The sequence below is a fragment of the Carlito syrichta genome, unplaced genomic scaffold (genome assembly GCF_000164805.1).
Source record: "Carlito syrichta isolate Samal-C Ts95f unplaced genomic scaffold, Tarsius_syrichta-2.0.1 Scaffold30470, whole genome shotgun sequence".
Lineage (NCBI taxonomy): Eukaryota > Metazoa > Chordata > Mammalia > Primates > Tarsiidae > Carlito > Carlito syrichta.
In genome coordinates, this window is record NW_006974566.1 from 282,542 (window position 1) to 305,294 (window position 22,753).

At 40.3% G+C, this 22,753-nt stretch overlaps 1 protein-coding gene across 2 annotated transcripts; it reads right to left on the reverse strand.

The window, feature by feature from the left end:
* Positions 1–1,149: 1,149 nt before the first annotated feature.
* On the reverse strand, positions 1,150–20,952 carry RND3 (Rho family GTPase 3). 2 transcript variants are annotated; one of them, XM_021716988.1, is made up of 6 exons: positions 20,858–20,952; positions 20,512–20,699; positions 19,938–20,025; positions 7,800–7,909; positions 4,653–4,787; positions 1,150–3,202 (listed from the first exon to the last, which is right to left on the reverse strand). In XM_021716988.1, exons 2-6 carry the CDS (start codon positions 20,659–20,661, stop codon positions 2,951–2,953), a joined length of 735 nt encoding a protein of 244 aa, XP_021572663.1. In that variant the 5' UTR covers positions 20,662–20,699; positions 20,858–20,952; the 3' UTR covers positions 1,150–2,950. The 2 variants fall into 2 exon arrangements, with proteins under 2 accessions (XP_021572663.1, XP_008068202.1); XM_008070011.1 differs by having other exon boundaries at positions 20,512–20,952.
* Between the last annotated feature and the right edge of the window lie 1,801 nt (positions 20,953–22,753).

A 22,753-nucleotide genomic window follows, 5' to 3' on the forward strand; every position in this document is an offset into this window, starting at 1 on the left:
GAACATTACTGTACAACATGTAAAATACTGCCAAGGTCAGCAGAGCCTCAGCTTTTAAAAAATTTTTTGTGCTACTGAGTGTTGAGAAACGAGTCTCTTGCAAGCCTGACTTAGACATTATGCTTAGAAGTTACTCAACACCAAGGATTTGGAAAGTACTTTTATTTCCTTTACTATTTGATGACAAGAATGAGTTACAAACATTTTCAGTAAATCTCTGTGCTTTTAAAAGTTGTTTATAAAGCCATTTCATAATGTCAATGCTCTTTAATTTGTTCACTCATGCTGGATCCTCTGGTTTTTCCTTTGCTCTGTGCTTCTGAGAATCATTTCCAAGCAAGTAACTTTACCTCAAAGATTTCTGAAGTCATTAAGAAAAAAAGAAGCCACAAGGATGCAGTTTTCTTATGAAGTGACTTAGTTGTGCAGAAGGAAGCACTATTTTAAAAATCCCACATGGAATATCTTTGGATATTTATGTAAAACTTATGTGTAAGTATTTTAGCTGAAGACTGAGGATGAACTGGGTTTATGAGGACCCTGTCCTCTCTTCATTTTTAGGTGATTCAATCTTACATCTTCCAGGTCACTAGGGCAACTTATGTTGTCCTGTGTCATTTAAAGATGCTACTACCATAAACAAGACAATTTTTTTTTTCTTTTTCCTTCCACTAATTGTTGCAATAACTAGGTACGGGGTCATCTACACAACTAGCTGCTGTAAAGGACATGCCTTGCTAGGTGGTTGGTTGGGTTAGGCACCAAGGTTCACGACCCCAGAAACGCAAACTAGGCTCACATTAGAATTAAACCTGTGACTTGAGGTAACATTATACTGCTTCACTATTAAAGACATCAAGGAATTCCATATTCCCTGCAAATTTATCCTAGGCAGTATCATGGCTCTTTTTTGTATATGATCAAATCCCTTAATCTAACTATGCCTTATTTTCTTGTGATATGAAATCATCATGCAAACTTCTTATATACACAGACTTATCTACTACTACTGTGAAGAATAAAAAAATTCCAAAGCTTTCTAGTCCAGGAAATGTTAGGCCAGATTCTGTAATCATCTCTATTAAAAAAAAAAAAAAAAAAAAAGCTAAACAACTAAATCAGGAAGTAGATAATAAAAAACAGATCACATTAGACAAAGATATGGTTACCTTTTTTATTTGAAGGAAAAAAAAGTATGTTTTAATAAATACTGCAGAAACATTGACCAAACAAACATACAAAGTGACTTCAACATTTAAAAAAATGCAACGAAAAGTTCTGCTTCATAACAGTTATAACTTATTTTCTTTTTACAATATTTAAATACAGAAAGCACTTGCCAGCTATTTTGTAATACTGCCCAAAGCATAATTCTGCATCAATCAATTATGTTGGTAAAATGTCTGTATTTCACAGGAAATGACTGGAATGGTATTTTCTTGCAGAGACAAAACAAAGTGCTTGTAAGACATAGAACTGAATGTTGTAATTACTTTAATCTTCTCTTCTGCCACAATTTAATGGGAGCACAGCTTCAACACTTCAAAAATGAAGCATTATCACTGGAAAGAAAGCTCGTTTTCAACAAGCGCCAACAATAAACAGGTCAGATCTGGTTTCTTCTCTGAAAGAATCTCCAAAAGAAACTGGTCAAAAATATCTGTAAACTATTTTAAATGCTGATTATTTTATGCAACAACAGCGATCAAGTGTGGAATGTGAACCTCGGGTGAATCTGGTTAAATGAGGTTTAGCAACCACTCTCTAGAAATGCCCTAGTATTTTGTCAGAACTGAACATACTTAATTTTCCACTAGGGATTATCTAAACTTGGTTAAGTGGTTCCTTCTCTTATCAATGTCCATTTTTGAAAAGTGAGATAAACCAACAGATCATCAGATGCTGCCAATTTTGGAGCTTCATCCCAAATAATAGTACTTTCCTTTGTATTTTTGGTAACTTAATTCCAGACAGTTTTACTCACAAACTGTGCTTTCTGCTACTATTCCTTCATTCATTCTTCTGGTAAAAATAGTAACTACATTTTTTTCTCCCTGTGGATCATTCTATGACATCAAACCAAGACACCTTTAATTTGACTTTGCATTTTTATCAACAATGGCAAAAAAAAAAAAAAATCACACACCCTTCTTTTCTAAACAGCGCATAAAAATGTTACATTGAGCAATTTACCACTTTGTCATGACAATCACAAGGATGAACAGAACCATCAGACTGAATAAAAATCGATACTTTTCTTTCTATTTGATCTATGTGATCTTTGTAGTGCTGGTCTACAAATCTTGCAAAACTGCAAAAGCCTTTCTTTAGAACCATCTCACTCAGCTATCTTCAGGAAGGCAAGATTTCAAAGCCTCATGAAGTTTTCCTCTGGATATCCCCATGGGTCCTGATACAATTTCCATTTTAATGATGAGCTAGAAAGAAATTAGATCACATCCTCTAGAAAACTAAACGCTAAGGTCACAGTGCCAGTTCCCCAATGAGGACGGTATATTAACATATACTTTTTGTAAAGGAGATTAAAATATTTAAAAATTAAATCAAAGTAGAGATCCATGGATAGATTGTAATCAAAACAAAAACAAAAAAATGCAAGCACCATTCAGAGTGTGATTTTTCTTCTTGGAGGTACTCGCATTCCTCCTCATCTTCCTCTAGCTCATTTGTATTTTTCTTTCTTTTTCTTTTTTTGGCATATTTTTCAAGTTAAACTTCAAAACTCTCCTGTGTATTCACGTCTCATCACTCGGTCTACATGCCGAACCTAAGGATAGGATTCCAAAAAGATGAGTATCCGTTCAAACACCTCCCAAGCCTCCAGTATACATGACTTTGGCTGTGTGCACTTTGTTCAGACTTCACCTTTTTGTTTTGCTGTTGTTTTTTACACTAGATTCTCTTGTCCTCACTAAAAATAAGGAAAGATTCACATCACAGTACAGCTCTTGGCTTTGTCCTTTCGTAAGTCTGTAGCAACTGCCGAGAGTTCTGGTCTGCTGGGCATGTGTGAAATCCGCTTTGTGGCCCTCTGTGATTTGTTCCGCTTAACGTTTTTATTTGTCTTATTTACACACGCCAAGGTGGCAACATGAAAAATGTCTCTGACGCTGTTTTCTGACTGTAAAGCTGAGCATTCAATGTAAGTAGCTGCTCCAATCTGTTTGGCCATATTTGCCCCCTGGGAAGCAAAAGAAGACGTTTCAATCAGCAGTAAAGACTGGTGGAAAGTTATCAAGTCTCTTTTAATACCACAAAACAATACTGCATTGCAAAACATGTTTTAATATATTAACCGAATTTTCCAAGTGTTGTTGCAAAAAAAGTATATTTTAAAAAATTTGAACTGGTTTATTACTTCATAAATATCTCCAGTCAAGACACAGTCCTAAGATGCTCGATATCATGACTCAGCACCCTATAAATGCTAAGGGCTGATCTAATGTCACTGGGTCATTAATAAACAAAGGTGGTGGTTACTCTCACCCATGCCGGCTCTGGCATATCTATCTCTCCTCTTTTCCTTCTCTAATAAACTTTGTTTGAAAGCTTTGAGAATAAATAAACAAACAAGCAAACAAGTGCCCTGGTTATCAATTACTTAATATGAGGTGCTTCAAAGACGTAGGAGTGAAGCTAAGGAAGTGATTCATCTTCACTCTCAACTGTAACCAAGAGGTAACTGGTTACTCAGGCTTTCCAGGGTCACAGCAGGTATGGAACAACCCACAAAATCTTATTATTGGAATAAGCTAGCTGAAGACCATGAACATTAACTCTGCATTTTCCACAGAGCTCTGGCAGAGGTGATGTGGCCTCTAGAGCCTGTCCAGCACCTTATGGGAGCACTCAATTGATCTTTTCTTGAGTGTAAATGGCACTCAAGACTAGAAAGCAGGTTGTATAAAAAACAAGGGCAATGAGTGAAATTTAAAATCAATTTTGAAATTTATGTGATTGTGTCTTATAGCCATAGTAAGTTTAGGAAAGAAAGAATACTATATTAAGACATCTGTTACTTTAGGAAACAAAAAAATATGGAATTTCCAAGTGTGGACAATACTGTCAACATACATTTTGATAAACATGTGTGCATCAAGTAAAGACAACTTATTTAAAAAAACATATTTTTGTTAAATTCTAGCTACTTCAGCATGAACTCTCTTTAGAATTTAGTTGTAGGTTTTAAGAGAAAGAACTTTTAAACTAATTCTCCTTTCTAAATACTTAGGGGAAATGCCATAGAAATGATGAATCTCTGAAAGATGGTTCTATAGAGTGTTCATTTTATCAGAAACAGCCTTTTTATTGTGCTGCTGAGTGTAAAATAAGATTACCTCTCTTAAAGAGTATTACTGATTTTGAGCACATTTCTCTTAAACCTAATTAACTTTAAACCTACTTAACTTTAAACCTACAGGAGTTGCAAAGATATACAAAGTTAGCATATGATCAACTGTTTAGATACTCAGGTATCATGTGTTTACACTAGTAAATGACACAGCATTTCAAATTTCACAATTGACCACTGGCTGAGACTTTAGAATAGCAGCTACTTTTCAAAAAATTGTTACATTCCATTTCTATTACTCTTTTAAAAATTCACTTTTGCACACTGGTAAGATACATACCTGGTCATATGACACTGGTGTCTGCCTGTGATTTGAGAGCTCTACCAATGTACTAACATCTGTCCGAAGATCAGACTTGCAGCCAACCAAGAGCATTTTGGTATTGGGACAAAACTCCTGGATTTCACCTTTCCACTATGAGAAAAAGAAAAAGAAAAAAATTAAGAAAGTGCTGATATCTATAGAATGAAAACAATTTCTCCACTAGCAGACATTAGAAATGGGACTCAAAGAAGACATTAAAAAGACCGTCATTTCAGGTGAAAAAGCAAACTTGCACGGTCTCCTACATAGCTATTAAGCTTTACTATGTTTTAAGCTGTGGGGAATGCTTACATATACTATTATCAGTTCTCCCTCCCTGTGACTCATCTGTCCCGACTCCAAGAGACTCGCTGGCTCTTAGAAAGTAGCTTCAACAATTTCTTAATTAATTATTAGGGTATCTCTGAAAGATAAATGTGTCTTAAGAATAATTATGTATCCTAACAAGTGGCCGTATCCTCAGGTATGTTGAGCTAGTATCCCCAGCTAGAAGGCTGGAAATAAGACAAAGCCAACACCAGTACAACTGTGCATTCACTAATCTTATTACTAATCCCATGCCACCAAATGCTAGAAGCTTCATTTAGATATATGAGATAGTTAATGAAGCAGAATACCTTGGCTTGAAGGAGCTTCCATTAAAGTGATTGTATCAATACAGAACAAAGCAATTGCAAAGGACCATCTCTTGGGCTATTAGGAAGGCATCTGGTCCCATAGCTCGTATGCCCTTGATTCATTTTTAAGTTACATAAACTGAAATATTTCAATCCAGTCCAATTTGACTGATTGTTTCACGACCTAACAAGAATTACTAGAACCTCCAGAAATGCCTTGTCAGATAATTCCAACTGCCCTCTTTAATAACAAGGGGATGCCTTTTTGTGGTTTCATTTCCTTGGGCTTGAGTTCTCCATCGGGAGGGGTGTCAGGGGTTCAGAGTGTTCACAGGAGAGCTCTGGCCCTTGAAGGCAGGGCCTAGAGAGATTGAGACAGGCCAGCGGCAACTGACTTGTTCTACCCATGTTCACAAATATGTCTTAAGTGCTCTAAGAAGTATTGTGGTGATGACAAAGATGATGAAGACATAACTAACTGTATCTTCCAGAAAAGAATCTCCACAACAACTGCGGTGATGAAGTCATGTATATAAGATGTTTATATACCAGATAAGAGAGACATCCTGCAAGAATAATTTAAAAGACCACTATAAGAGACAGCTCCAGGTCTAGAGATGTGCTTTGGGCAATGAACTCCAGTTCAAAGTATACCAGTGGATTGAAGGGAGTAATACACTCTCCATAAGAGCCTATTTTTTCCACTGATTCCTCCCTTCCAGAATTATATAGGAGCACTTATCACATGCAAGGTGGCACTGGAGTTAGAACTGGAAGGTGAAATAAAAAAGAATAAGAAATCCATCTTGCTTCAAGTCACTCTAACCTCTCTGATATTCAAGGACTTAACAGATTCAATTAATCAAGACGAACCACAGCAGGGGTTATCATGAGCCTTTAAACCTCACACGAATGTAAAACATACTCATTAATATCTATAAGGCCAAAGTCACTAGTCATTTGGTCTTAGAAGACAAAAGCAAAGTAAAACAGGAGAAAGGCTTTTCATACTAAATTATGCATAACTTGATAGCACATCAAGTAAAAACTCTAGTAAATAAGCAACCTCTTTTATCTGCAGACGGAACTAGACATGTTGCCATGTTGCTCTTCAGCTGCGTAATGACTTTGGCTTCCTTCTTCTTGTCTAGCAATTGCTTACAAGCATTAAAGACAGGAAAGCTGCATTCCTGCCTGAATTTGAAGAGCATTAGCATTATTTGTGTTAGCTATACATTACTCAAAATGGAAAAGAGTTTAAAGGGGAAAAGGAGCCTTTGATCTATTAAGAATGCCATATTTCACTGAACTCTGTAATGTTCAGTAGCAACAGGGGAATGGTTATACTTCAAGTCCCAATTTCACAATAACACACAAGCCAAGCTATGAAAAACAACAGGGAAATAGAAACTAATAAAGACATGTGAAATACAAACAAATTCCACTAAAAATTAAAAGCAAAAAAAGCAAAACACAACCCAGACCAACTACATGGGTATTTCTCTTTCTCAATCCTACCCTACTCTGACGGGGTCGGACACACATGTCACCCCCCCAGCTGACACTGCTTTGTTTTCAACCACATTCAGCATCTAAGCTTGTGCATGGGGAAGAGGGGCTGCTCCACCAAGGGTCTGATCTGAAACTCCACAGCATTCAGGCCAAGGCTGAGAAATACCTAGTGGCTAATGAATGCTGATTCACGGACTAGCATGCACCTTTTTTAACTACCCAGAGGCTGAGGTCCCAGGTGCTGGAGGACAAGAACCACCAATCCCTCCCACTGTACTCTCTAGCACCTGTGAGCCAACCTGCAACCGCTTCCATTCCTCTCAACCGCCCCTAGTTCCTTTTATCCAGAGATTTCTTCTCTAACTCTAAAACGTGACTCAACTTTGCCACCAGAAGTCAGATATACATTATAATTTATAACACATTTATAACTATGATTTCTATTAGTATTAGACAAATAACTGATCCTAATTCACACCATCTAACGTCTGGTGACACAACCCTATTCTTCCTGTACTAGTTCTATTTCTGTTTCTGATAAATAGTACCAGAACTGAAACAAATAATCTGCACTGAGGTGAAATGTGAATCTGTAAACTAAGGGGCAGTACGTTGAGTAAATTAACAAAGGAAGAAAGGAAGACATGAATATGACAGTAATCAAATTCAACTGGATGTAACTGTACCACTTTCTCTCAAAGGACGAACATGGAGGCTCTTAAAGGATGCTTTATCTCAGAGCCTCATGAATTAAAATTTCAAGCAGGTTCTTCATCAAAATTAGTGACACATATGTAAGCAAACCCCATTTTGGTGTGAGAGTGTCCTTTCCAGTGCTTTAATTACAAAACATAAGGCAGGGAATTAACTAGTCTTAGAGCTCCCCCGTCAACCACATGTTTATATATCTATATATATCTATATATCTATATATCTATAGTGTTGAACTATGTCACCATTCCCCAGGACTTGCCTTTTTCAGGACACTGTCCAGAGTCTCTGGTCTACTGATGTCGAAGCAAATCAGCACAGCATCCGAATCTGGGTAAGAGAGGGGGCGGACGTTGTCATAGTAAGGAGAACCTGAGAAGAAACGAAGATAAACAAGTTTTCATATGAAAGTCTCCTTTGTCTGTCATGCATTAATGCTGCCCTTTTGAGCTAAATCTCTTAAATGTCACATCATGGCCCCACCCGCACTTCCCCCAATTATTGGGGGAAAAAAAAAATGCAAACAAACACACAAAGCCTGGTGAGTAACATTGTCTTTTCTACCAGAAGATGAAGGAAGCCTGACATGTATCTGACCTAAATTCAAGGCTTGGACCAGGATCTTAAGGTGAAATCTTCACGGCTTAAAAACTAGAGCTCAAAAGAGCCTAGGTGAAGAGGGGAAGCACCCGGGGACAAGTGGCCTTGAGCTCAAATCCTAAGGAGAAATAGGGCAGGGTAGCTTTAGACTCTGTGTCTCTGATACTTCACTCATAAAATGAAGATGCTGACAATGTATCTACCCGAGATTAATAAATAGATCCAGGTATGGCATTTAGTAAGAGATCAATAGCTATTAGTTATGGTTATTATGGCTGTGTTGTTGCCACTGTTAAAAGCCGAATGGTAGCAAGAATCATAAACTGAGCTACTTCTTGGGAAACAGACCAGAACTCAAGACTGGTCTGACAGAAGGATAGCGGTGAAAGATGGAAGGAAGAAGAGGTACATTCAGTTATGCAAAGAGAACCACAGTAAACCAAGTTGTAAGTTTCGATAAACCAGTGTTGAGCTTGCTTACTCAAACTTATACCCAAGACCTATATGAGAGGGGAACCCAGAATTATCTTTTGGAGGGCGGGCTCCTTGTAGTACACTCGGAATTTGTTCCTCCAGATCAGTCAACTAAAGTTTTGAACTGGAAGTTTTGAGAAGGTTGTGTCATAATGTGTATAAGAAACATCCTGAGATATGGGAAACAGATGACAGGTTCTTCAACCTACCTATATGCACCAAATGTTCAGCAGTTTTTGACCAAAAACAACATGACCCCTGTGCCCTACTCTCCCTATTCACCCGATCTGGCTACAAGTGAATTTTTTTTTTGTTTCCCTACATGAAAGAAGTCCTCAAAAGAAACGTCTTGCCAGTGTAGAAGAAGTTAACTGAAAAGCCTCAAAATTGATGAATTCAAAAACTGTTTTGAGCAGTGGAAAAAGTACCTCTGTAGGTGTATTGCATGAAATGGAGAATACTTTCAAGGTAACTGAAGTTTAAACATGTAAGAGTAAATACACAATTTTTTATAAATAAATCCCAGTTTTTGTGGGGTCCCTCCTTATATACTTTCTTACTGTTACAACCAAGAATATAATAAATGTTATATTGGATCATGTCACTTTTTTATAAAATTCCATCTCTGAGAGTGACACTGAGGCAGATCCAATGATCTTAGCCTGATTTAAATCCAAGATATCCTAAAAGTTCAAGTCACCAGCCAATTAATTTAACCACAGAACCCTTTAGTCGTTTGAGAAGTTTCTTCTACTCCTTTAAGAATTCCAAAGGATAAGCAATTACACAAGCTCAATAATTATAAAGTGGTATGACTGTAAAACCAAATATAGCTTGACAACTGCTTTTTTGAAGAAATCACTTTTAGTATGCTAATATTTCATAAGCATCAACACAAAGTCATTTTACTAGGCAAATGCATATACACAGATATATTTAAATTCAGAGTAGAGAAAGAAAATCTAAACCACCAAAGTCTTCTTAAACTCCTATTTCTTTTTGACATCACTTTCTATTGTAGCAGAAAAACAGGACATGTTGTCCCCTGATAAATCAAAGCCTCAATGGGCAAAGTCTGGAGAACAGACTATAAAAAGAAGTCTTTAAAAAAAAAAATCACCGTTTACATTTCTATCGAAACAAAATTCCTCAGGAGCCTGTTCTTGTGATCTAGAAGACACTGTACGTAGCAGGCATCACCCTCTGTTCACAGGATATTCTGGGTTTCTAGCATCCATTGTGGAGCCCCAGGCAACACTGTGGCTTTTTCACTAGCTGCTTTAAGACGGAGAGTGACAACTACAAGACAGGCGTGTCTGCTAAGCAAGCAAGAAGGAAATGTTCTAGGAGTCAGGAAGAAACGTGTGAATAAGTAAAGACAATTAAGTCAGAATTGTTCATGAGCAGATCCCTCCCCACATCTGGAATTAGGCCCCTGATGCAGCAGAGGCTGACAACCGAAAGATATTTCCCAAAAGCTTAAAGGGCTTAGAGTTTAAAAAGTCAAGTCATTTTCAATATTAAGCACTATTAGATGAGACTGTCTCTGAAAATGACAAGCTGTGTGTGGCTGCCTTTTCAGTCACTTAAATCTGAGGTTAAAAGAATAATTCACAAATAGTTCACTCCTTTAAACATTTTTGAGAGGCATCAGAAATGAGACAGCTGAACACTATTTATGAACACTATTTATACCAAACACTATTTGGTATTTCCTTATTCGTTTCTGTGAAGTTCACACTTTCCCAATTATAACCTTTCCTGTTTCTGTGTTCAAAGTCTAACTTTGACACAGCTCCTGCTGTAAACATTTGGATATCTCTTTGCAAACAGGCAGTCAGAAAATTCCAGATCACAGAGTGGAAATCCAAACACTAGACATATACATGAGTGCTTCCTGCTCTTCAAAGTTAGCAAGAGATGTCCTTACCCCAGACTCAGAAAGGGAAAGCTGCCAACAGTTAGGGTTGTCAGAAACCTAACCAGGCTTCAGAGATCTTCTTTCCTGGAAATCACTCGCTTTAGGAAAGACTACTCTCTCACTGTGGATACCCTCCAGTCTAGAGCAGACCTAAACTTTGAAGGACTGTCATCTCCAGGTGCCTCACTCCTTTCAGGACATGATGTTGTATAATATGAGAGTACTCACTGCTAACTTTGAATCTAAGACTAATATAACAACGGAGAACACCTTTTCTAAATACAAAAATTAGGTTGAAGAAATACAAAGAGGATAAAACAGTTTAACTAAAACTGGGACTCCCAGGAAAATCCCCTGGAATTGTTTCGACATTCAGGTCACCATGTGGCTGCCGAGAATAGCCCTCCCTTTGTGAACTGTGTCTCTCTGCCCCCACCCATTTTATGGCCACAAAGGGGAACTGGCTTTTTGTTTAGCCCTCTGTCACCGGCTGGAGTCTTCTACTTACGAGAATCAAGTAGGCTGGCTTCTGTGCTTAGAGGGTACATCCAAATATCTGCAAAATCTAGACTCTGGCCTAATTTTAGATTGAAACAGATTTCTCAAGTTAAACCAGATATTAAGGAAAGTTTGTTTCGCTTTTGTTTTTATGTAGTTCACAGTTTGAGTGAAATGAAAATGCATGTGTAGTATAAAGTTTCATGAGAAATAAAACACCATGCTTATGGAGGTAGAAGAGTAATTTTTAAGAGCTTTAATAAGATCTAATTAGGGCTGACACTTTGAAAGCATCCTATTACTTTTGCTAATGAACAGTTCTGCTTTTAGATCAACAAGCGTGTCCAAAGGTACTAATAAAACTGATCCCCACATGTATTAGTTATAAGTGTAATTTGTCTGACCACCAATGACAAGAGTAATTTGCTATTAAAAATAGCAAGACTACTTATTATATTTTTATAAGTTAAAATTAAAACTTCTCTTGGATAGAAAAATTCACGGCCTCTATTTTCTCATAGTTAAAAAAAAAACCAAACTGATATAGAATTATAAAAGAACTGTCCTACCAGAAAAGATGTAACAATTCATCAGCTAAGCAGGACCTTCAGGGAAAAAAAAACTCCTGTGTAACTTTATAGTGTTTACTCTGAGTTTAAGCACTTTGAATTCTTTCCTATTCTTCTCCATAAAACCCAAGCGACTGCACAAAGGAAGTGGAGCTGGAAAGGGCATGGTGTAATCACAGGCATGCGTGGGATAACACAAGCCAAGAGAAAACCAAGAGGAATTCCAGGAATGGCCCTGTGAAGTGAGAAGTAATATGAGGAGGCAGAAATGATGCCAAAGAAAGGAGCTAAGAGTAAGCGGATAAAGCAGGAGCAATTCCTGCCCCTGACTCCTGCATCCCTCCAGAAAAGTTTTACAACACCCTGTGAAGCCAAATAGCAACAAAAAAATTAATTTCTACAGATTTTTTTCGAAAGATGCACATGAAAAGTCTCCAAGGTGCTAACTGTAGTATTAAACACAAGACAAGAAAGAAAGCTGAACATATTTTTTTACTAGGTATGAAAGTATTTAAACTTAAACTGTAGTACATGGTAGGTATGTACAGATGTACATACCATATTTACTCTATTACATTACATAGGTGCTACAGTTAAACTCCAGTAAAACTTGTGCACTGAGCTCTGCGAGTCAGATGAAACTTCTCAGCATGTGGAATAGGCTTCATGCAAATGAAAATTCTCAGAGGTAGCATTTTCCTGATACTGCATGAAACTTTAAGCTCACAGCACTGTTCCAAGATCCTTTTAAAGTAATTTACCAGTACTTCAAAGGGAAAATTTTAGGAAACTCCATATTGTAAGAAAACAACCACACTGCACTTGTAAAATGTATGCCCTCCCCTAAAATGTAGCTTGAAGGGCTTTGCCCAGGGATCAATTCAATCAATTGGACTAGGTGTACATTTGGAGTTCTGTGAGTTGCTCAAGTTTGGCAAACATCAGCAAAGTTCTAAGGCTTTTGAAATTTCAAGTATACCCATCTTTGTCTTCAAGATCATTAATTCTGGTTGAGAGCAAAATTTCCAGTCCAAGAATAGTCACAACGTGCCTCACCCAGAAACTAATTCTTTAGACACATACCTGCTTGCTGAAGTCACCCTTTCGCAAAGACAGAGCATACCATATATGTGCATAATTAAATGTATATGTAAGAAGATTCATACCCAAAAGGGAAACTTTATGGAACCTTTTGCAGAACTAGTTCAACACTTTAGAGGCATTGCAGAACTAAACATTCTTATTGTTGAATATTCTGTAAATATAACTTATTCTACTTGAAACTCAATTTGAAAAGCTTCCCTTTCTCCCCAAGCATTTTTGCCAAGAACAATAAGTTAGAAATATTGCAAATATTGGCAGAGAAAAATATATTAACTTTTAATTTGTAATTTTAGTGACCATCAAGTGCACGTCTGAACCAAACCAAGCCAAAGAACAGCTAAGATGTGAGGCTGCGTGACCTGCCCAATTATTGCAAGATTGCATTTCCTCATGCCACCTCTAATCTGAGTGAAAGCTTTAAATTAGCAGCAATCTCAAGAATGTGAATCAAGTCTGGGCAAAACTTTCCCATCTGGCTCAGAATAAGGCTCTGTTTAACTTTTTCCAAGCAGTCTGCACGGCAAATACCATCCTACAAATATGCAACAAACATTCCTATGAATGATATTTAGTTTGTTTCTTCCATAGAGCCAATGAATAGAAATTATGAACAGATCTTATATGAATACACAGGCATTTTTCTGTTGCTACAATAATAAAATCAATATTTTCTATTTCTGGGGGCAGTGAAGATACATAGAAAATCAGACAGGTAGAAATCAAATTGCTATTTTTGGCCTGTAAATCAGAAGTTGGCTTTAAACTCCTAATCTTCTTGGCACACTTATATACTTCCATATAATTTTGTATAATTTTTAAAATTACATTATCATTCAGTAACAGATTGAAGTTTTCATGTTTCATATGATACTTAGGGCCAGATTTCTTGGAGTGGAGTCTGATGAGTGAATTCGCCTTTCCACAAACTATGTCATCAGCCTCATTTTTCAAAACCAATGTGCACAACACCTGGCCAAACTTTGGAGGCAGCTTACATTCCATGTCAATAAAATTTATTTTTTGCCAAAGGGGACTGAGAAAGTTGCCAATATGCAACTGAGAAAACATTTAAAGGACATCAGAAAATGAGTGAGGCACAACAAATTCATTTGGCATAGCCCACCAGGCACTGTGCATGAACTGAAGAAACTATTGGTCCTTGGTGTCATATTTACATGCAAAAGAACTGGATTAATGAGGAAACATCTGGTTATTTCAGGTGGCATCAGAATGACCAATCTGGACACCTCATTGAAATGTGCAACTTAGCAAAAAACCAGATTGGAAAAAAAAATTGCTTATATGGGGCTAAAAAAAAAAATCTAGAGACAGATGTAGACTTAGAAAGGAAATTCATACCTCCCTCTCCCTTTGTTAGGAAATTCAATGGTTTAAAGGAAAATTGTTGCATGGTGGAGAAATCTCCAAATGCAGTTTTATGTACCGTTTATTGGAAACCACCATCCAACGATCTGTTTTGGTATAACCCATACTTATCTCTTACAGAGTTTTATCGTGAAAACTCAAGTTAAAAATTGAACCTGGTTTTGAAACCCTAAACTCCAAAGGATTATTACTACCTTATGAAATACCTGATATTCCACAATTTTGCCCTTGATACTCAAATCACAAGTATTCGTGCTTCTCTACTTCCTTGGTAAACTCTCATCTCTCCCTTTATCTAAGAAGTTTAATTATAAGTTACATGTCTCAACTTTCTCTTATTTTCTCTGATAGCCACTAAATGTACACATGTTTCCAAGTGGGAAGAGCGTGAAAGACTCCTTAAGAAACTAAGCCAACTAAAGAAGGGAGTTGCTATAGGCTTCAATAAGCAATAAGTTATGAGTCAGGGGCTTGGGCTACTCATGTGGCCTTCAACAACTCTTTGGATCTTGTTGCTGCTGGGAGAATCCAGATTTTAAAACTTCAGGCTCGCCCTCCTATAAACAGGTACTCAAGCACCACAGACAATGAAATGTTTCCCTGTCCCCTACTCTTGTGGGTATTTCTCAAAAGGATCCAGGGGAAGACTTCCTTACCCTGTTCAAGTTTCTGCTTATGGGCATGTCCCACCTAAACTCCTGACATTTAATCTGGGTTCCTCATTTGATTTCTTATGCTACCTTGAGAAAGTCTTAGTATTTTAAAATATCGTTATTTATGTTTTCACCACTTTTTATCTTATCTAACCAGACTGTGAGTACCAGAGGGCAGAAGCTTCTCCTGCCCAACTTTGTAACTACCGCCATAGCACAGAGCAGAGTGTATGCACACAGGATGCCCCATAACATGTTAACTGGTTTCATAATCATTCCTATATTTCTTGTCTAAATGTGCTAATTTATATGTTAAATCATCAAAATAGGGGGCACTAGTGATCTCTTTTTAAGCTGCTTTTCTGGATTAATTGTATACTAATCTCCAATACTGCTGAACCATTTCCATCCCTATTAAGAAATATTTCATTAGGATGACTGTCACCAAAACCGTTCTTCAAAACTTGATGTATAAGCTATAAATTAACAAGTTTGTCCTCAAAATAAGACCATGTGGTAATAAGATTTGTCTTTTCTCCCTTTCCCAGTCTAATATTTAAATAATACTACATTCTGTTAATAATGCTAAAACCTAATATAGGAAGTGCTCACTTTAGCATTTAGGGCCTGAAAAGAAGCTTGCATCATGACGAGATTCAAAAGAGTCTTTGTGAGGCAATAGCATAGTTATTGGGGGGAATTTTAGCAGCTGAATTGAATATTTTAAAACGAATAATATCTCTTAAATAAAATGTACATTAACTTGCCTTGGTTAAAAGCTAGCATGAATGATTATTAGTCCCTAAATCACATGTGTTGAAATTACACTGCAATCAAATCTCTTAGGAAAAGATGTGGTGATCCTTAAATGACTAAGTTTCTATTATTAGTAGGCATTTGGCTTCATGCTACAAATTGCTTCTATGCTTGGCAAATGTGGCAGATTTTGAAGCACAAGATATTAGAATTACTTTGGTCTCATTTATCACTTTAAAATGTTGAAGCCATTACCCATTGTTTTGCAGAAATTCATTGGGTGAAGTTAAAAATCAATAGGAGCATTTCTGCAGCTATTAATAAAAATGCTCATTTTCTAATGAAAAGGGAATATTCCTCAGTAAAATGAATAAATTATGGACCTGTATTCGAAAACTACCTTTAAAAAAAAACCCTTTTTTGGATGATCTGTATGGTATTTTTTAAATGTTTTGTTTACTCTTGGGGGGGGCTGGAATATTTTAGCCCTAAGTATCAAGTGGCAAAGTGCCATTTGTGGTTGCTTTAACTGGTGTGTATAAGGGGTGGGGGATGGGGTTAGTTCTTATGATGAGACTCTAATCTAGCTATAAGCAATGGGATGCCTGACAAGAAATACGTTGCAGCCAGGTGGAACAGGGCACTTGGGTTCAAGAACCCAACAAAGTTGGGTGACATCATGAGTTGACAAAGAACTGCACACTAAATGGAAAGAGCTGCTTTCTCTCTACTTCCCTATTAAAACTATATGCTTCTTAGGGTCAAGGAGAAAGGAAGGAAACATTAAGTTAACGTGTCTAAAAAAAGTGGGAAATGAATGATTTCCTTTTCTCTTAGTGCAAAGAAACCCCACATATGTTACTTTCACTTGATGTTCTTACCCATATCCAAACTGGCAGAGTTTTACCTATGTGGCCCATATGACCGCTGGGGGAAAAAGTAGAGCCCTTATGAGAAACATCCACATAGAGACACCGGATATGTTTCTGTTTCTGTGTCCTAAATGGTTGCCCCTCTGCTAGAAGGCTGAACAGGTCAGGAAATACCATTCAAAGGATAATGTTATGCACCATCTAGAATAATATCATCATAATAGAAGCTAGACATGTCCAATTTTTCCCATATAAATCTCTTTCATAAGGTTCTAGGAGAGGAAATAACTGACATTTTAGAACTTCACAGATTTGGCTTATATCTTCTCTCCAGAGTTAAATTGGTGGTCTTTGGAAAAAAATAAATGTATCCAGAAGCATGAGGCATACGCAATTATTTCCACAATCTGAACTAAATAAATGTCTTAGTGGGCAAATAAAATGTCAAACATTTATCAGAAAATAATCCTGTTCAGAAATTTATCATGAAAAGTTTGGGATAAAATAGAAAAACGTTAAAAATACTTGAAATAATTAGTTGCTGATGCAATGGTTCCTGCTAGATGTATTTTACTCATGACAAATCACCTTTGTTGGAAACAGGCTATTCTTAGACTTTAAGCAGTGCTTGGTGACTATGTTTAATTAACTAAAATTTCGCCTCATGAACAACATAATGGAATTCTAAATAATTCCCTTATGACTCCTTTTCCATTAGTATAAATCTAAACTACTGAATCATTTTGCAGTACTAAATTTTCTTAAACACAGTTTCAAACCTTTTCTATTTTAGTGAAACATGCATAGATTTTTGTTTCATTAGATAAAAATACATGGAATTATTCCACTATAAACTTCATTTCACTACAAGCTTCATTTCGGGCAATTATCTTTAATTCAATGAAAAGCAAGGTTTATAAAGTTGCCATTCTTTGTTCACAGGTAGTTCAGTGTTAATAAATGTCAAGGAACCTCATCTCCTTGGAAACTGTGCATATCATTACTTATTTGTTCATTCATCAGATTTTATTGGGTGACTACTGTGTACAAGGCATTGTGCTATGGGTGCAGAGACTATGAACTGTAGAGTTTTGATTAAACATATGAAAATACCTGAAGTGATATTTAGCTGAACATACGAAGAACAACTTCCAACTAAAAATGATTCACATTTATTGGTTTTATTTTCTAGGCTTTGGAAAACAGTGTGCCTTTCCTCTCCTAAAAGAGTCAATTTAGCCCTTCGGGTACCTAACCTAAAAATCTCTGTTGGTGGTCTTATGACTCTTGAAGCTTGAGACAGGGAATATACAGCCCAGCATTCCTATAAGCCCACCTATTCCCCTCCCTATTCAAATGAGTCTCATTCCTAAATCCACCAGGAAGCCTGACTGTGCCCAGAACCTGCTTTGCTTTGTAGGATGTGAAAACACCAGCAGAGATGCCAGATCCCTTGGGACTAAGAGCTGAAGCCAACCAACATTCTGGAAAAAGATCTGCCTGTCCGGTCGGTGTACTAAAGTCAAGAAGTGTATGGCTGGGAGAGGTTTTGCACACTATCTAACTGTGTCCTATTTTTTACAGACGGTGAAAATGAGACCCAGGGAGGTAGAGGATCTGCACATAAAAATCCGTGGTAACCAGGAGCTTAGACCTAAACACAGCTTTGTATCAAGGACTGAGTCAGACCCACTGCCCCACCCCAAGCCAAAGCAATTTCTATCCTGCATTCCATCCAAACAGGATTGGAAGCTGAGAGGTGAGGAGGGAGTACTGATGCCTATTAATGGTGCCACACCAGTTGTCCTGTCCTCTAATCATAACAAATACATACCATGATACTTCTGGGAATTAGAGCCCATTAAGTACTAGATTGTACAATAATTCTGATGATAGCAAGTATTGAAATAAGGAACCACTAGACTTCTGTCTGCTAACACCTTCTCTCTAGTTGTGTGCAATCCCCAACACAAAACTCAGCGAGATCCTTATTCTGCTGCCCTTGGAGTGGCTTAGCTTGACTCTCCAGGGGAAACACAATCGGCCCTTCTCAGTGCAGCAGACAGAGCATCTGGCACCAGCCGTGAGAGGCGCTCGTGCGAGACTTCTTGCCTTTGTGCAAGGGGACTGCCTCTGGCGACCTCGTCATTTCGGTTCTTTCCTCTTGCTCTCTGATCCCTCCGCGTCCCTTGGGGCCTCCTGAGGTCCAAGCCAAGGGTTATGGGAAGCTCACTGCAGCACCTCCACGAGGCCACTCCCAGCTGAGCGCGGCTCCACCTCGGGCCCTCCCTGCCTGACAGCAAAACCTGCGTGTTGGCACTTGTGCGTTCCTCCTCGCTTAGTTTCGCCCCAGATTTGGCTCGGTTCACCAGCAGACCAGCTCCCTGCTAAGCTCCCAGCCTTTAAACCGCAGGCCTTTACCCTGACTTGCCGATGGCTCCTGCTCCTCCAGAGGCGGCACTCTTCTTGAAAACGACCCTCCGCCGGCACCTCTGGCGGGCGCCCGTCTCCCAGCGCGAGATCTCAGCTCGTGCTCTCCCCTCCTCCCCGCTTTTGACCCTGCCCAAAGTCAGGCGGGGGCTAGATGCCTTCCCACCAGCAGGGTACCTGCTTCTCCCTACCACTGCGCGCCAGATAGGTGGGTGGGCGCATGGGAAGGCAACAGCCAGGCCTGGAACCCCAGACCCTTGAATATAACCCACCGCGGCGCCAATAATTCAAACAGACTGGAAGGTCAAAGGAGAATAGTGCAGCCCACCGCCCAGCAGGCAAGCGGAGGGGTATGTAGTAGAGGTCAGGAGCGGCTGGCGTGGCCGGGCACCGGGGGGGGGGGGGAGGAGCGGGGGGGGGACGACACGATCACTGGGGGGAGGGGAGAAAAGGGACCAAGAGCAGGCTCGGTGCAGGCGAGTACTGAGGGGCCGCGGGAGGCCGGCGGCGTGCAGGGGAGGCCCAGCGGCTGCCCAGTCCTTGCGCTGCCCGCGCCGCCAGCGCATTCCTGGCTGCAGGCGTCACGGGCGCCGCGCCTGCCTGCTCAGTTACTCTCCCCTAAGCGCGGAATCTGCAAGTAACCGCGTCGCTTCGGGGATTTTCTCCAGCCTTCCACCACCCCCGCCGCACTCCTCCCGCCTCCCCGCCTCCTGGCCAACCAGCAGGTTAGATCCAAGAGGGGCGCCCGCCGCGAGTCGGGTGGTTCCGCCGAGGCGCACGCATTCCCCTCCCCCAGCATCGGGCCACCTTGGCCGCCCCAAAGCTAGGGGACCACGGCCCCGCGGGCAGACCGCGCCCGGCCCCCCGGCCACAAGCGGCTCTCCCTGCGGGGTCACCCCGCGGGCACACAGCATCTTCCTTTCCCCCACTGCTATCACCCCGTCACCACTGTCGTCCCCCGCCCCCACCCAGAAGGGATAAAATTTTCACCCGGCGGGGACCGTGGGAATCCCTGGGAGGGGGCAAAATTAATGAAGGGGTGCAGACGGCCGGAGGCGCGCGGATTCTCTAGACGCGCCGCGCACCCCCGGTGGCTGCAAACCCGCCCCAAGCGCCACGCGGTCCGAGGACTCTTACCCGAAGTATCCCACAGGCTCAACTCTATTCTTTGTGTGTCGATTTCAAAACTGGCCGTGTAATTTTCAAACACTGTAGGAACGTAATTCTGGACGAACAAAATGGACAGAAGAGGAAGGAAAGAGAGCAAAGTGGTTATCTCAAAACGCACGACACCCACTAAACACCCTGTTTCAACATCGCCTACCCCCTCCCCAACTAAAAAAAAGGAAACCCAAACACATCAGGCCACCCACGAAACATACCGACTCTTTCCGAATCCCTGTCTGGTTCCCTTGCAACCTGACTCTCGCAGACGTGACCCAAATCTCCCAACCCCAGGTTCTGCACCCAGGAACGAACAGGTTCCAGGCGCAAACCAGTCCGACGTGCAGGCGGCGTCCCAGACCCTGAGCCTTTCCCATGCTCTCTGCCTCACCCGGCAGTCTAACAAGGAGGAAAGTAGTAAGGAGCGGAAACGATGCCTTTTTAAAAGAGAGAACGGGTCAAGCGGGAGAAGCGAGGGAAGCCCAAACGAAGACCGGGGATCCCCAGGGCAGCCCGGCTCCACGAAGCCGCAGCCGGCCATACTCACCTCGGGGAAGCAGTCCTTGGCGAAGACATGCAGCAGCGCGGTTTTTCCACACTGACTGTCTCCCACCACGACTATCTTGCATTTCACGTTCTGATTAGGATCCATGATCGATTTACTGGATAATTTTTGACTGGCTCTTCTCTCCTTCATTGATGTTGCCTTATTTTCTCTTGGAACAGGAATTTTCTCTTAGGAAGAAAAAAATATATGGACTTCTTTCTATATAAAAAGCAGATAGAAAAATAAATCGCCGGCTGAGGGGACCCCCGGAAGCGCGCTGTAGACGAGGAAGAGACAGAGGAGCAGGCTTGTTACTCTCCGACAAGTTTTCTGCCTGGCTCCACACCGCGCCTCCCAAGTCCAATTCCGATCCGACTGCTTTGTTTCACGCTCTCTGCGCGGCTTTATACGCCCGGCCTTCCAATCCTCTTCTTTCTCAATGAGAGAAGGAAACTGATCTGCCTCCTCCCCTTTGAGGGAGCCTGGGAGCGAGTGCTGTGGCGTTGCTTGCAGAAAATGTAAGCAACGCGCCCTCTAGGGTGTCCGTGCGGGATCCGTTTCAGACCAAGGCTCTAGGACAACCTGAATGTCCCAGAGACGTTTGGCCGAGGGATGGGGCTTGTAGCAGTCTGGGAGGAGGTGGAAAATTGCTATCTGTGCGTGTTGGTTTGAACGACAATTCCTTTAAAAATACTTTAATAGGGGCTCCTATGCAGAAGCTTCATTAAAGAAAACATTTCCCAACCAAGTTAAAACATAGTTATAAGATATAGGAAGCAAATCTGGGATGGGGAAAAGATTAAGTGGTTGTGTAAACGGAAGGAGGGAGGGAGAAAGAGAGGGAGGGAGGGGGAGAGAGAGGGAAGGGAAGGGAAGGAAAGAAAGAAGGAAAGAAGGAAGAGCTCGTTATCAGGTACATAGGCTGTGGAACAATAGCTAAACCAGGTTAATCCAGATGGAAGAACTGGCCTGTCTGGGTCGCAGTAATAGACTGACTTTTGAAACATGTCAGTCTCAGTCACCTAGAAGGAGGCCACAGTGTTTTGAGGAGTGGGTAGAGGAGGTGGAATTGAAGAAGAAAGAAAAGGAGAAGATGCTCATAACAGAGTAACAAAGGCGGTTGGAAACTCAACCCTGCTTCACGAGAGACCCAAACACGTCAGTCCAGTTGCACGGACCCCCTACTTGCAGTGAGGAGACTTTGGGGCAGGGGAGGGATTCTGGTATTGCTCTTTAATTTCTTTACCTTTTATCCTTCACCTGCCCGGAATGAAGGCACTCCTAGGCTACACTCAGAAGGCGTAAATATCCGTAGCTGTAAAATGCACATACAACCCTCTACCTGCTCTTCACCCCTTTTCCACATCCATCCCCACAGCCCCCCATCTCTTACCCCCAGCAAGAGCCTTAGAAAGGACAAGATATAGTCCACATATTTGTTCTCTGTTTTCTATGAGAAGTCCTTTGTTTTTATCTCCTACACCCCAAATGGCCAGAAGGTTTCAATTAGTAAATTGTAGTAAGGACATTGACCACAGCCAACTTATAGATCTCCCCATAAAGACTTCTAGGCTTGTAAATGAGAAAAGGTTGAAATGAAAAACAAAAAACCAGTTAACTTCAATATGAGGGGTGAAAAGACAACGAAGGGTGGTTACAATCCCTGATGTAAGCAGTAGAAGGGTAGGACCCTTAAGTCTATGAGATTCAGGGATGGTCTCCTTTTTGGAGCTGAGAAAACTAGAGCCCCCCCAAAGAAGAACCCTGACTCAGACTCCATGTATGGGTCTGTGTTTACACAGGTGGAGCTGTGACCCACAGAAAAGGGTGGTAGCTGGCCCTGCCAAGGTTCCTAGAGCAGCATTTGCCAAAATTTGTTCCACAGAGTTTAATTTCCTCCTCATACAGAGGGTGCCACGGCCCAATTACTGAGGGAAACACTGTGCACACATCACCCCTTGAAGATATACTAGTCATTTTAATATGTTACAGACACTAAAAGTTCTATAGAAAAGTAGCTTACTTAACATAGTTTAACTTGGCATTTCCCAAACCTTTTTAAGCACAGGAAATGCTTATCGAATTATTCATTTGTTTGTTTATTTGTTTGAGCTGCGATGGGCACTGTAGTTGGGGCAGTAAATCACAAAGAGGTGTTTTGGGATTCTGAACTTTACATTTCCTAGCTGTGTGACCTTGGGTAAATTATTGAACCTCTCTGAACTTCAATTTCATCATCTGT

Excerpts from the sequence above, each read along its gene's own strand:
- RND3 (XM_021716988.1), bottom strand. The coding sequence starts at position 20,661 with ATGAAGGAGAGAAGAGCCAGTCAAAAATTATCCAGTAAATCGATCATG. Across the intron at positions 20,026-20,511 it reads CCAAGGACTGCTTCCCCGAG|AATTACGTTCCTACAGTGTT; the intron begins GTGAGTATGGCC and ends TTGTTCGTCCAG. Across the intron at positions 4,788-7,799 it reads TGGACAGTGTCCTGAAAAAG|TGGAAAGGTGAAATCCAGGA; the intron begins GCAAGTCCTGGG and ends TTTTTCTCATAG.